This window comes from Cryptomeria japonica, chromosome 11, assembly GCF_030272615.1.
Source record: "Cryptomeria japonica chromosome 11, Sugi_1.0, whole genome shotgun sequence".
Taxonomy (NCBI): domain Eukaryota; kingdom Viridiplantae; phylum Streptophyta; class Pinopsida; order Cupressales; family Cupressaceae; genus Cryptomeria; species Cryptomeria japonica.
In genome coordinates, this window is record NC_081415.1 from 535,664,254 (window position 1) to 535,676,827 (window position 12,574).

At 39.9% G+C, this 12,574-nt stretch overlaps 2 protein-coding genes across 2 annotated transcripts in view; one reads left to right on the plus strand and one right to left on the minus strand.

The window, feature by feature from the left end:
* LOC131066475 (calcium-dependent lipid-binding protein) overlaps positions 1-12,574 on the minus strand; it is a 154,748-nt gene that overhangs the window by 124,450 nt on the left and 17,724 nt on the right. The gene's annotated exons all lie outside the window — the stretch shown is intronic.
* LOC131855762 (uncharacterized) lies at positions 1,705-5,352 on the plus strand. Its single transcript, XM_059213828.1, has 6 exons — positions 1,705-2,894; positions 3,021-3,253; positions 3,354-3,506; positions 3,599-3,999; positions 4,113-4,521; positions 4,621-5,352. Exons 1-6 carry the CDS (start codon positions 2,125-2,127, stop codon positions 5,217-5,219), a joined length of 2,565 nt encoding a protein of 854 aa, XP_059069811.1. The 5' UTR covers positions 1,705-2,124; the 3' UTR covers positions 5,220-5,352.

Here is a 12,574-nt window from a genome sequence, read left to right on the forward strand (position 1 = left end):
ACCTGATTTCCATAAGGTTTTCACCATAGAATGTGATGCAAGTAACAAGGCAGTAGGAGGAGTCTTGAGTCAAGAAGGTAGACCAATAGCCTTCTTTAGTGAAAAATTGAATGAAGCCAAACAAAAGTACTCAACCTATGACTTGGAGACGTATGCAATGGTTCAATCTTTGAGGAAATGGAGGCATTATTTGTTGCCAAAGGAATTTGTAGTCTATACTGACAACCATGCTCTGAGTTTCTTGAATAGGCAGGACAAGTTGAATCACCGGCATATGAAGTGGATGGAATACCTTCAATCATTCACTTTCACCATCAAGCACAAGAAAGGAGTGGCAAATAAGGTAGTTGATGCCCTTAGCAAGAGGAACTTGACAGTGAAGGAGATTCAGTTGGAGAGCATAGGAATCACTTCCATGAAGGATATGTACGAAGGAGATGAGGACTTCAAAGAAGCATACCAAGTGTGTAAGGAAATGGGTGACAAGTACCATAAGGAGTTCTCAGACTTTATTTTGCAGGAAGGTCTACTTTTCAAAGGAAGTCAACTTTGCATTCCTTAAGGCTCCATGAGAGAAAACATTGTGAAACAAAAGCATTGTGTGGGATTGGCAAATCATTTTGGGATTGACAAGACCCTTGAATTGGTTAGAAGATTCTACTTCTGGCCTAGGATGCAGAATGAGATCATAAAGTATGTGGAAGGTTGTATGATTTGTCAGAAGGCCAAGGGTAGCAGTTCAAATGCAGGTTTGTATACTCCTTTGCCCATATCAAACAAGCCATGGGATTCGGTCAGCATGGACTTTGTATTAGGACTCCCAAAGACCAAACATGGTTATAACAGCATCTATGTAGTTGTTGACAGGTTTTCAAAAATTGCTCACTTTCTACCTTGTAAAACCACACATGATGCATCTCACATTGTAGGTATATTCTTCAAGGAGGTTGTAAGGTTACATGGTTTGCCATTGTCAATCATCTCAGATAGAGATTCTAAGTTTATTGGACATTTTTGGCGAACACTTTGGAGAAGACTGGGTACCAATTTGTCATTCACATCAACTTATCATCCCCAATCTAATGGACAGACTGAGGTCATCAATAGGTCACTTGGAAACCTATTAAGGTGTTTAACTAAGGATCAAGGAGCTACATAGGATTCACTACTTCCTCAAGCAGAATTTGCTTATAATGACTCAATGAAAAGGAGCACTGGCCACAGTCCCTTTGAAATAGTGTATGGGTCACACCCTAGAGGTGTATTGGAGTTGAGAGATGTGAAGGATTTGGACAGAAGAAGTGCACAAGCAGAGGACTTTGCAGAAGTGATGAGAGACATACACAAACAAGTAAAGGATAGGTTGGAACAAACCTCGGACAAATACAAGCATGCAGCAGATAGGAAAAGGAGAGATTTGCAGTTTAAGGTTGGAGATATGGTGATGATTCATCTCAAGAAGGAGAGACTCCCTAAGGAGAGATCAGAGAAACGAAAATCGCCTAAAATCGCCAGGACTCGGCGAGTCCGAGTGCGAGTCACCCTCGCCGAGTCCTAGGGACTCGGACTCGGACTCTGCCGAGTCCAGGCGCCAAACTCGCCAGACTCGCCGAGTTTGGCGAGTTTGGCGAGTTTGGCGCCTGGACTCGGCCGGCAGCGATGGGAAAGAAAAGTTAAAAAAAAAAACAATTTAAAATGGTTTTTTTGACTCTTTTTTTTTGTGTTATTTTTGTTTTATACCTAAAAGTGACTTTCATTTCATTCATTTGCAAAAATAGGAGGAGTAAAGTGAGATAAAAAGAATAACAAGGGTGCATTGAAGAAAAACCAGCAAGGAAGATTTCTTCAATTTCTTCAATTTTCTTCAAGAGTTCTAAGAGGTAAGTTGGTAACATTGTTTTTTTGAGATTTTTTTGTTTCTTATATGCAAAAATTCATTTTTCTATTCTTTTTTTTTTGAAAGTTTTACATTTTATTCCAAAATCTTTTCTATGTTACTATGTAGGCCCAGGGTTTGTAATTTTTTTTTTTTTAAAGTAGGGTTTGAGTCTTTGACAAACCCTACAATTTAAAAAAAATAAAATTGCAAACCCTAGTTACCCTACTTTAGCTTTTTTGAAAAAAATGTTCAATGAGAATGAAATTATGAATGCACAACATAGAATGAATGTCTTAATTTATTTTTGCATTTGTAATGTTTTATTGCAGCAACCTTCACATTCTTATTTGCCTCAAGTTTCACAAAACAATCATACAATGTCCTCTTCTAGACCTCCCATTAGAAAGGACCCTGCTTGGAAATATCATGAGGATTTTCCAGGGCAAAGAAAAGGGCAAACAAAGTGTATATTTTGCAAAACAATATTCCATGGAGGCATATATAGATTGAAATACCATATTGCTGGTGTGCGTGGGCATGATGCCGACCCATGCACAAAAGCAGTCATTGAGGCCGTACGTGATTGCTATGTAATGGTTGAAGAAATTGAAAGGAAAAGGAAAGAAAAAGAGGATCTCACAGTCATTGGGAGACATGCACCTTTAGGAACAGGGACACAATTAGGTTGTGTTGGAGGGCCTTCTTCCTTACCTTCATATCGTCCCACTCATTTTGCTACTACTCATGCTTCCGGTTCTGCTTCTATAAGTGCCAGTGCTAGTGCCAGTGCCTCTGCCCCTTCTCATGTTCCTAGCACTGGCAGTGGTAGTGGGAATGTTAGCATTGGACCTAGGATTCGTAAATCTAGGTTGGATACCTTTTTTGCACCTCGCACTACTCCTGGGTCCCAACAGTCACTTGAGAGCATGGGTTGGAACAAGGAGGTCCATGATGCTGCTAAAATGGCAGTTGGCAGATTTTGGATCTATGGCAGTATTCCATTCTTCACAGCCAGGTAAATGTTTTATGTTTGATTGTTTTAATTTTTATAATTTGATTGTTCGTATTAATTTTTGTTGTATATAGTTCATTATACATAGTACATAGTACATACTTATCTCATTAAAATTATTTGTGACAGGTCACCTTATTGGCAAGAAATGGTTGATGCCCTTACCATTTGTGGGGCGGGGTTCAAAGCCCCTTCTGAGTTTGATTTGAGCGGACCCATTTTGACTGAATTGGTGAATGATGTGAAGAAAGAATTGGGTGATCAACGCCAAATATGGAGCACTAAAGGTTGCACCATCATGACTGATGGTTGGACAGACAGGAGAAATAGAACTCTCCTTAATTTTCTTGTTTCTTCCGCAGGTGATTGATTAATTTTAGTTTCATTTAGGCATTAATTTTTTATTTTTCATTTAATGATTTATTGAATGATCATTGATCTTGCTTTATTTTTTTATTTCAGGGGGCACCGTTTTCATCAAGTCTATTGATGCCTCCGCCCATTGCAAGAATGCCACCTACCTATGTGAGCAGATAGAGGAGGTGATTAATGAGGTGGGTGAAGAGAACGTGATACAGGTGGTGACTGACAATGCACCAAATTATGTTGCTGCAGGTAAACTTTTGATTGCAAACTAATTTTGTTTGCAAATTAATTTCTATTTTGTAACCTCATTAATTACAATGCAACAAATTATGTTGTTGCAGGCAGACTATTGATGGAGAGGCACCCATCTATAGTTTGGACTCCATGTGCCGCCCATTGCATTGACCTCATGTTAGAGGATATTGGAAAACTTCCATGGGTCAAGACATGTGTAGAAAAGGCAAGAAATGTGTGCAAATTTGTATATAATCATTCATGGGTGTTGGCTCTTATGAGACAATACACAGAGCATAAGGAGTTAGCTCGTCCAGGAATCACAAGATTTGCCACAAACTTCATCACATTGCAGTCCATGCTTCGTTGTAAGATGGCCTTGAGACGTATGATTGTTGGTGAGGAGTGGTCTTCCTCATCCTATGCTGCCACCCCAGCAGGAAAAGATATGGCAGACTGCATTTTTGATGAGCGAGGCTTTTGGAGCCCTTGTGATGAGATAGTGAAGGTAATTTTTTTATAAATCCTACAATTTTTATTTAACTTTTTGTTTTATAACTTATTCATCATATTCTCTTATTTGCTCATGTTTTAAATTACACAATATTTTCAATTTTACAGTTTGTTAAGCCCTTGGTGGTTTTGTTGCGAGTTGCGGATGGAGAAAAGCCCGCAATGGGCTACATATATGAGGGCATGGATAGGGCGAAAGAGGGCATCAAATCTATCTATGCAGGAGATGAGAGCAAGTATGGTCCCATTTGGCAGATCATTGATAAGAGATGGCATCATCAGCTTCATAGGCCCATCCATGCAGCAGCCTATTATTTGAATCCGGCATTCCATTTTAGCCCTACTTTCAGGGCTGATGCGGAGGTCCTTGATGGGCTATACTCAGTCATGGACAAGATGGCACCTGTTGGTTGTACTCAGACAGATCTTATGCGAGAGCTACAGTTGTTCTCAAATGCACAAGGGGAGACCTTTTCTCGTCCTATCGCCAAAGAAAGTAGGACAACTATGATGCCAGGTAAAAATAAATTGTAAGGCTTAATTTTAGTTTTATTGTATATTGTTAAATGAGTTTATGAGAGACTGATTTTATTTATTTTTCTCATTTCAAACTCAGATAATTGGTGGAACTTTTTTGGCCCAACGACACCAAATCTTCAGAAGTTGGCCATTCGCATCTTGAGCCAACCATGCAGTGCATCTGGTTGTGAGCGCAATTGGAGTATGTTTGAGCACATACACTCCAAGAGGCGCAATAGATTATCCGTGGAGAAGATGAATGATCTTATCTTTGTTCACTATAACCTCCGCCTGAGAATGAGAAAGAATGCATTAGCTGACATCTCTCCTATCATTCTAGATGAGGTTGATCCTGAGGCAGAGTGGGCCATTGAGACAGATCCTATGGCTGTCTTTAGTGATGATGACACTGATTGGATCGACCAGGTAGATATAGAGGCTGAGGCTGTAGCCATGGCAGAGGAGGAGCAGAGAGCACGAGCAGAGAGAGGAGATTCAGAGGCAGATGGTGATAGTGACACAGATGGTGACAGTGACACAGATGTTCCTGATGTTGGTGAGCATGGCGTGGTGTCACGAGGAGCGGCTATGGCTGCCCAATCATCTATGACCTACCTTAGACGCCTTCGTAGGCGGGCGGGGCCTTCATCGGAGCCGACGTCGGGGCCGGAGGGTGCAGACTCCTCTGCGCCATAGGCTTGTAGATGTATTTACCTTTGTTATTTGTATGGAACATTTGATGATGATCATATGATGACATGGATTTTTTATTCCATGAGTTTTGTAATATTGTATACATTTGACAATATTTATATATCTATGTTTGTTATTTCCTTCAGCTACAATTTGCGTTTATGCTTATGTGATAGATCATAGATGTATACTTGTGTATGTATTATGTAATGAAATGAGCCAAGTTTGATGATGTTATTGTGTCTTATTCAATAAAGGGTGCATGAAACAAGTTTTAAATCTTAAAAAATCTCTAAATTTTTTGAGTTTTTCACTTTCCCGAGTCCAGCCGAGTCTGGAGCCGAGTCTGGAGCCGAGTCTAGCGCCGAGTCCCGAGTCCGAGTCCGATTTGGCCTTGCCGAGTCCGAGCCGAGTCCGAGTTTCGTTTCTTTGGGAGAGATACACCAAGTTGATGATGAAGAAGCTAGGTCCTTTCAAAATCATTCAAATACAAGATTGATCTTCCTCCAGATATTGGCCTTTCTAACACTTTCAATGTTTCAGATATATACGCATATAAAGGTCATGTTGCTGATGTGTGTGATGCAAGTCAAGATGATTCCAGCGGGGAAGAGATGTTACAAGACCTACCTTAGCAGCCTAAGCTTGAAGTTGAGCATGTACTTGACAAGAGGGTGAGTAAGAAAACAAGGAGGCATACCTACTATGAGTACTTGGTCCAATGGAAGGACAAACCCTTAGAAGATGCAACCTGGATGACAAAGCAAGCTTTGGAGAAGATTGGATGCAAGGTTCCAGATTTGCCAACTCAAGAGACTTGAGTTTTTTCTAGCCCTGGGAGTATGGTGCAGGGCACCCTCTTGGTCTTTGGATTTCATTTGTTTTTTGAGTGTTGGATATGTTAATTTAAACCCTAGGTATGTGTTGACGTGTATTTTGTACACAATCATACACAGAATAAAATACCCAAGGGTACCTTATCCTCTCTTGAATAAAATCTCTAACTGCTGAAGATATCGCAAGAAGGATCAGTTAGGGTGACTTCAATGTTCTTTTAAGTAGGGTCTCTACGTGTGGATAAGCACCAGTGGCCGTTGTGATTGCTGTTATATCAAGGGGTCTTACGCCAAATCCGAACTGCAGGAACAGGGTTTCCTAATACTAACAAGCTCTCAAAAAAGATCAAAAGAGTAGGGCTTGCAAGAGATAAAATCTAATCTAATCCTAAGAATGACTCAATGTGGACGAGACTTGGCAAGATTCTACCAACTTCAATATTGCCATAAAGTAACAACTCAATTGAAATTGATGCGATCTTCTAAGGTAACAAATGATTTTTCAATTCATCAAGGATCATAAACACTACCACAAAGGCACATGTCCAAGATACAACAATGATTGAAAGTTTAAGTGATTCAAGTTGATCCAGTTGACCACGCAAGGCGTTCCTACAATCAGCAAGAAGCTAGTGGTTTGGAAAGTGAACCTCACCGACGATCAAGTCCAACACTTTGTCCTTCAAATTAAAACACTATTTTGATTGAGAATGATTCAAGAAAACGAACAACCATGAAGATAACCACAAGAATTGCAATAAAACACCATAACTTCAATATTTTATTGATCTCAAAGCCATCATGAACAACAATTGTTTGAAATTCCTTCTTCAAAGCTCAATCTTGCTACAAAATACTTGCTTCTATCAAATTGCTAATCTCTAATCACTAATGCTGATATCTAATCTCTAGTTTCTAGTTACAAAATGAAAAGAAATGAGGGTATATATAGCATCCTCAATTACAATGAACGGTCCAGATCAAAAAGAAGATCAATGGCCAAGATTATGACACCTAAACCCTAATTAGGGTTTGTTACAACCATTACATAACATTTAATGCTTGACCAATGATAAAATTGTATTGCTTGGACACATGTCTTCTCTAGAAAATTCGACCAATAGATAGCCGGGGTCGGTACATCGGAGTTTGTGCCACCTTCTATGAATTAGGTACATTGAACCTGGACATTGTTGAGGTGGACCAATCCGACTGGAGGAGTGATGACTAGGATGCCACCTCGTCTGACACTTGTAGCTTGGTAGATATTCAACTTGATGTTGTTGAGAAGCTAGCTTTAATTAATTCATCTGGAACTATCTGCTTCTTCAACGAACCCTTGTTCTAACTTCTTGTGTCCTTGATGTGCAGGATGATGATGTACCTCGCCTTGGAATGCTGGATTAGAAGAAGTCGCCCTTGATGACGTTAGTCCAAAGAAGGCCGTCCTAGTCGATGCTAGACTGGAGGAGGTCGCCCTTGTCTTTGCTTGATCTTCTTGGAGGAGACCGTCCTTGATTTGGCTTGATTTTCCTTTATGAGAGCCTTCTGACTTGTGGATGCTCCCGCCTTTGGGGTCGCCATTGTAACACCTACACAACATTTCATAATAAGAAATAGATTTTGCAATGTATAAACATAAATTAGATTAGAGATTGAATTTAGGAAACTTCATGATAAGTCCTTGAGTTATCATTTCCTAAATACGATTGAGCTACTGGAAATTCAAAATTTCAAAATTCAAAATTTAGATCAATATTCAAAATTCAAAATTCAAGACAAGGGAAGACTTCGCCATACCTCACTTGAGAGCTAACTCTAAAAATGCAAAATAAGGAAATCGCCTAGGCAAAAAATCGAAATTTGAAGTATCAATGTGATCCTCCTCTAGCAAAGGCGCCTTCCTTGTTAACTTCGCCAACTTGTGGGGTCTTCACGTCTTGATGGCAAATTCGCTCCACTTGAACACAAACCAAGTTCGCACTCCCCTTTGAATGGAAATTTCGCACCTCTCCTTGATGAAATTCGCACCTTGTAATTGTCTTCTCCAAATCGCATGCAAAGGATGATTGAATGATGTTTTAAAATGCCATATCACACCCCCTTTATATAAGCGCTTACCTCCTTAATTACCTCTAGGCCGACTTTTGGAAATAAGGCAAAATAAAAACAAATTTTAAATAAAAATCAAGGCCGACTTTTTTAAAATATGGAAAATAAAACCCAAGCGCCCCAATTTATTTATTTAAAATAATAATTAATTAATTTAATGCCTTCGTATTTAATAGTTTCGATTTAAAAGACAAAATTAATTAATTAAATGTCTTGTGCGCACATATTAAATGCCCATTTTATCGAAATTTAGCATTTGAAATAATTTGAAAATGATGTTAGCGCCAAAACATGGGAGATGTAAGGGGTACAAACCACATCGCTCTGGTCCCTGGGAGAGGGACAGGAGCGATCTAGCATTTTGCTCTTGAATTTCTCGCCTTTTACGTTCAAAATCGCTTCCTCCACGTTGAAACTGGCATCTACATTGGGAATCTCAAGCTTGATCTATTCAATTTTGTAGATGAATGCCTCTTAAGATCATTATCGCTCTGGTCCCTAACTGAGGGACAGGAGCGATCTTGCATTTACTCCTTGGTCTTTGCCTCCTTAATCACTAATTTATATCACAAGGCAAGTAACAACTTTATTCTTTCACTCCACGCATACTTACTTGTCCTTTACAAAGCAAATTTGATATTTGAGTGAATATCGCCCTGGTCCCTTGGTGAGGGACAGGAGCGAACTTGACATTCTAGCTCAAATTTGTCATCTTTTAACCTTAACTCCTTGTTCATCACCTTTCAAATGACATTTTCAACCTTGTGTAACTTTGCTTTGATGTGATCTTTGGAAGAAAATGATTGATTTTATGAATATCGCCCTGGTCCTTGACTGAAGGACAGAAGCGAACTTGCCTCTTTGCTCAAGTTGGTCACCTTTTGATGTTTGGTTCCTTGCTTATCATCTTCTCAAAAACATTTTCGACCTTGTGCGACCTCGCCTTGACGTGGTTTTTGAAAGAAATGACCAGTCTAGTGAATATCGCCCTGGTCCTTGACTGAAGGACAGGAGCGAACTTTAGTCTATGGCGCAAATCCTCCATCATATTGATATCAAATTGTCTTCAAGGCGTAAAATGATGTCCTTTATTCCTTCTTGAATGTATGAAATGGGAGTGACATTCAACATTTAAGCACATTTGACTATTTCGCTCTGGTCCCTTAGTGAGGGACAGGAGCGAACTTGGGTAATTTCATCAATTTCCATGGCCCTTGCAACTTTGTTCTTCTTCGAGGCGTTCCAAACATCATTGCCACCTTGTACCTTGGCTTGGAGTGGTTTAAACTTGGAGGAGAATATTAAATAGCCTTGATTTCGCCCTGGTCCTTGACTGAAGGACAGGAGCGAACTTTCACTTGTAAGCTCATTCGTGCTTTGCCAACGTTTAAAACTATCTTCAACGGATCCGTTATGCTCCCCTTCGTTCACCTTTGACATGGAATTCGTTTCAACTTGGCAAGAAATTTGTCTAAAGAAGAAATCGCTCTGGTCCCTTGGAGAGGGACAGGAGCGCCTAGGACAATATGGGCTTCACTTGGCGTTTTACAATCTTCAAATTATCTTCAATGGGTTCATTACGCCTCCTTTGCTTGCCTCAAACTTAAAACTCACTTGATCTTTGCCCAAAACTTGTTTTATAAGGAAAATCGCTCTAGTCCCTGGGAGAGGGACGGGAGCTATCACTAAAATTCGCCCTTGTCCCTGGCAGAGGACAGGAGCGATTTTGCTTCTAGGGCCAATTTTCCTCATTATGGTACTTTCAAGTTATATTCAACTGATAAGATGTACTTCCTTTGTTCTTCTCAAATCGCGAAATCATTCAAATCTTTCAAGGACAAGGCAATTTTAGATTTCAAGCTCCGGTCCTTCAGTGAGGGACAGGAGCGATTTTTGTTCCTGGCACATTTCCTTGTTTGCAAATTTCTTCAAATTATATTCAATGGACAGAACATGCCCTCCTTTATATCTTCCAATCCAAAAATCGTCTTGATCTTGCAAGGAAAATGAAATTTTGGGAAACAAGCTTCGGTCCTTCAGTGAGGGACAGGAGCGATTTTTGTCCTTGAGGGCAAAAGTTCAACTTCTTATTGCAAACGACTCAATCCTGGCGCTCTATCATGTTGATTTCACCTTCCATTACGTCCTTGACGCTTCAATTTGATCAAAATGAGGTCAAAATGGTCTAGGTAAGTCATTTCGCCTTGGTCCCTGACTGAGGGACAGGAGCGATTTGACTTTAAACTTCAAAAAATTTGCCATTTTGAGTCTCAAAAATCTTTCAAAACCTCCAATTCGTGTTCAACTGCACCTCCTGGCGACCCTGCACAAGACAAATGAAATAAATTAATAACCAAGATGCATAAAATATCATTTTCACCCTGGTTCCTGGCTGAGGGACAGGAGCGAACTTGCTTCCATAGGCCAAAATACCAAGATTTTAAGACTTCAATCACTTCACAAGGCAAAATTAGGCCATTTCCAATGCCTGGGATCAATTATCAAAATTTCCAAAATTTGGCCAAAAAATCACCCGGACAAAATTCACAATTCCATCATCAACACTTAGGCAAAATTTAGACTTGCATCCAAAAAACTGACTGAACCTAGACAAACTCTTTTGACCTCCTGACAGATTCACCTTATTTCAAAATTGCATCCTACGAGAGGAAGCTCAACAATCTCTCAAAATTGGACTGGACTCTGGCTTAAAATCATCGAAACGGAAACCCTAAGGCTTAACCCTGGTCCAGACGACTGACTCACCTACTCAAAACCCTAAAAGCAGAGAGAGAAACAGGCAAAACCAAGCAAAAAGAGGGGGTCCCCATTTTAATGGGGTGATGTGTGAAATGGTCACAACAGTATGATAATCAGATTTATCTTATTCAATTATGCCCTAGTTTGTATTAGATTTGCAGTAGTTTAGTGAATCAACATGCATTAAATTGTGCCCTAGATTGTAATCAGATTTGCAGAACTTAGTAAGACAACATAAATCAGAAATATGATAGAAGACAAACAAGAATACCCTGGGAAAACCTCCAAGGAGGAAAAACCCAGCATGAAAGACCCACAGGTCAAATTGTATATTCTCCTCTAAATAACAGTACAATACTTAGCTCGAATCTGATCTTGACATATCAGATCTGTCCTTGTATGCTTCAATGACTTGCCTCAAGATATGCTATGTCCCCTTGGACAATATTACACCAAACTGAATAATTCGCCCTCTTCCTTAGGTTCGCACAGCAGAGCTAATTTGCATTCTGATTTAATTGAACTTGATGATATTGTCTTGCAAAGTGATCTTTATTTATATGCCTCTTTTCTTTATTTAGGTCGGCCCTTTCTTGAAGTCGGCCTCCTTATATTTTAGGCATTAATGTTGTTTGATGCTAATATTTAATTGTTATGTATTAGCGTGGATTTAGGATAGGGCCACGTTTAGGGTAGGACCCAGTCCTAAAGGAGTTCGGATGTTGCCTTAAGGCAATCCGAACCCCTATACCCTAGTTACAATCAACACTCCCTCTTAACTAGGGAGGAGGAGAATACATAATCTGAACCCTTTTACGTTCCATCTAGCACACAAGCATAGAATGGATCTAGCACACAAGCATGGAATTACATCTTCCACCTAGCACAGAAGCATAGGATGGTTCTAGCACACAAGCATAGAAAGTGTAATACATCAGTGGGTCTTTACATTATTACAACTATCCATCTAGCACACAAGCATAGATTGGATAGAATTCATTCTTGCACACAAGCAAAGAATGATTCAAAGTGCTACCAATAGTCACTGAGATTGAAGCTCCCTCTCAATCAGGGTTCCGTTTTCCATGACACCGAGTCTATCTCTGAAGTACTCGAACTTCACTCTGGATAAGGGTTTGGTGAGGATGTCAGCAATCTGTTCATCTGTGCTAATGTACTTTAGGTGAATGGCGCCTCTCTGCACCATATCCCGAATGTAATGATAGTGTGTTTCCACATGTTTGGATCGATCATGAAATACAGGATTTACTGACATCTTTATACAACTTTGATTATCACAATGAATGGTGGTAGGATCATTGACTTGACCAAATAATCCAACAAGAAGCTTACGAAGCCACACTGCTTCTCTGGATGCAACAGATGCGGCAATGTACTCAGCTTCTGCAATGCTTAATGCTACCGAAGATTGCTTCCTGCATGCCCAAGAGATTACTGCGGAGCCCAAGTTGAAGCAGATGCCTGAAGTGCTTTTCCTGTCCTTGACACTTCCTACCCAATCTAAATCTGAGTAGCCTTTCAGGAGGATTGGGGTATTAAGTGTATACTTCAGCCCATAACCAATCGTGCCACGTAGATATCTTAGAATGAGCTTGGCAGCAACCAGGTGAACATGTTTCGGTGAGCTCA

What these genes read in the sequence shown, in the direction of transcription:
- LOC131855762 (XM_059213828.1), top strand. Translation starts at nt 2,125, where the DNA reads ATGTTCAATGAGAATGAAATTATGAATGCACAACATAGAATGAATGTC. An exon ending in ATTCCATTCTTCACAGCCAG is followed by an intron (nt 2,895 to 3,020) that starts GTAAATGTTTTA and finishes TATTTGTGACAG; the next exon opens with GTCACCTTATTGGCAAGAAA. An exon ending in TAGGACAACTATGATGCCAG is followed by an intron (nt 4,522 to 4,620) that starts GTAAAAATAAAT and finishes TTTCAAACTCAG; the next exon opens with ATAATTGGTGGAACTTTTTT.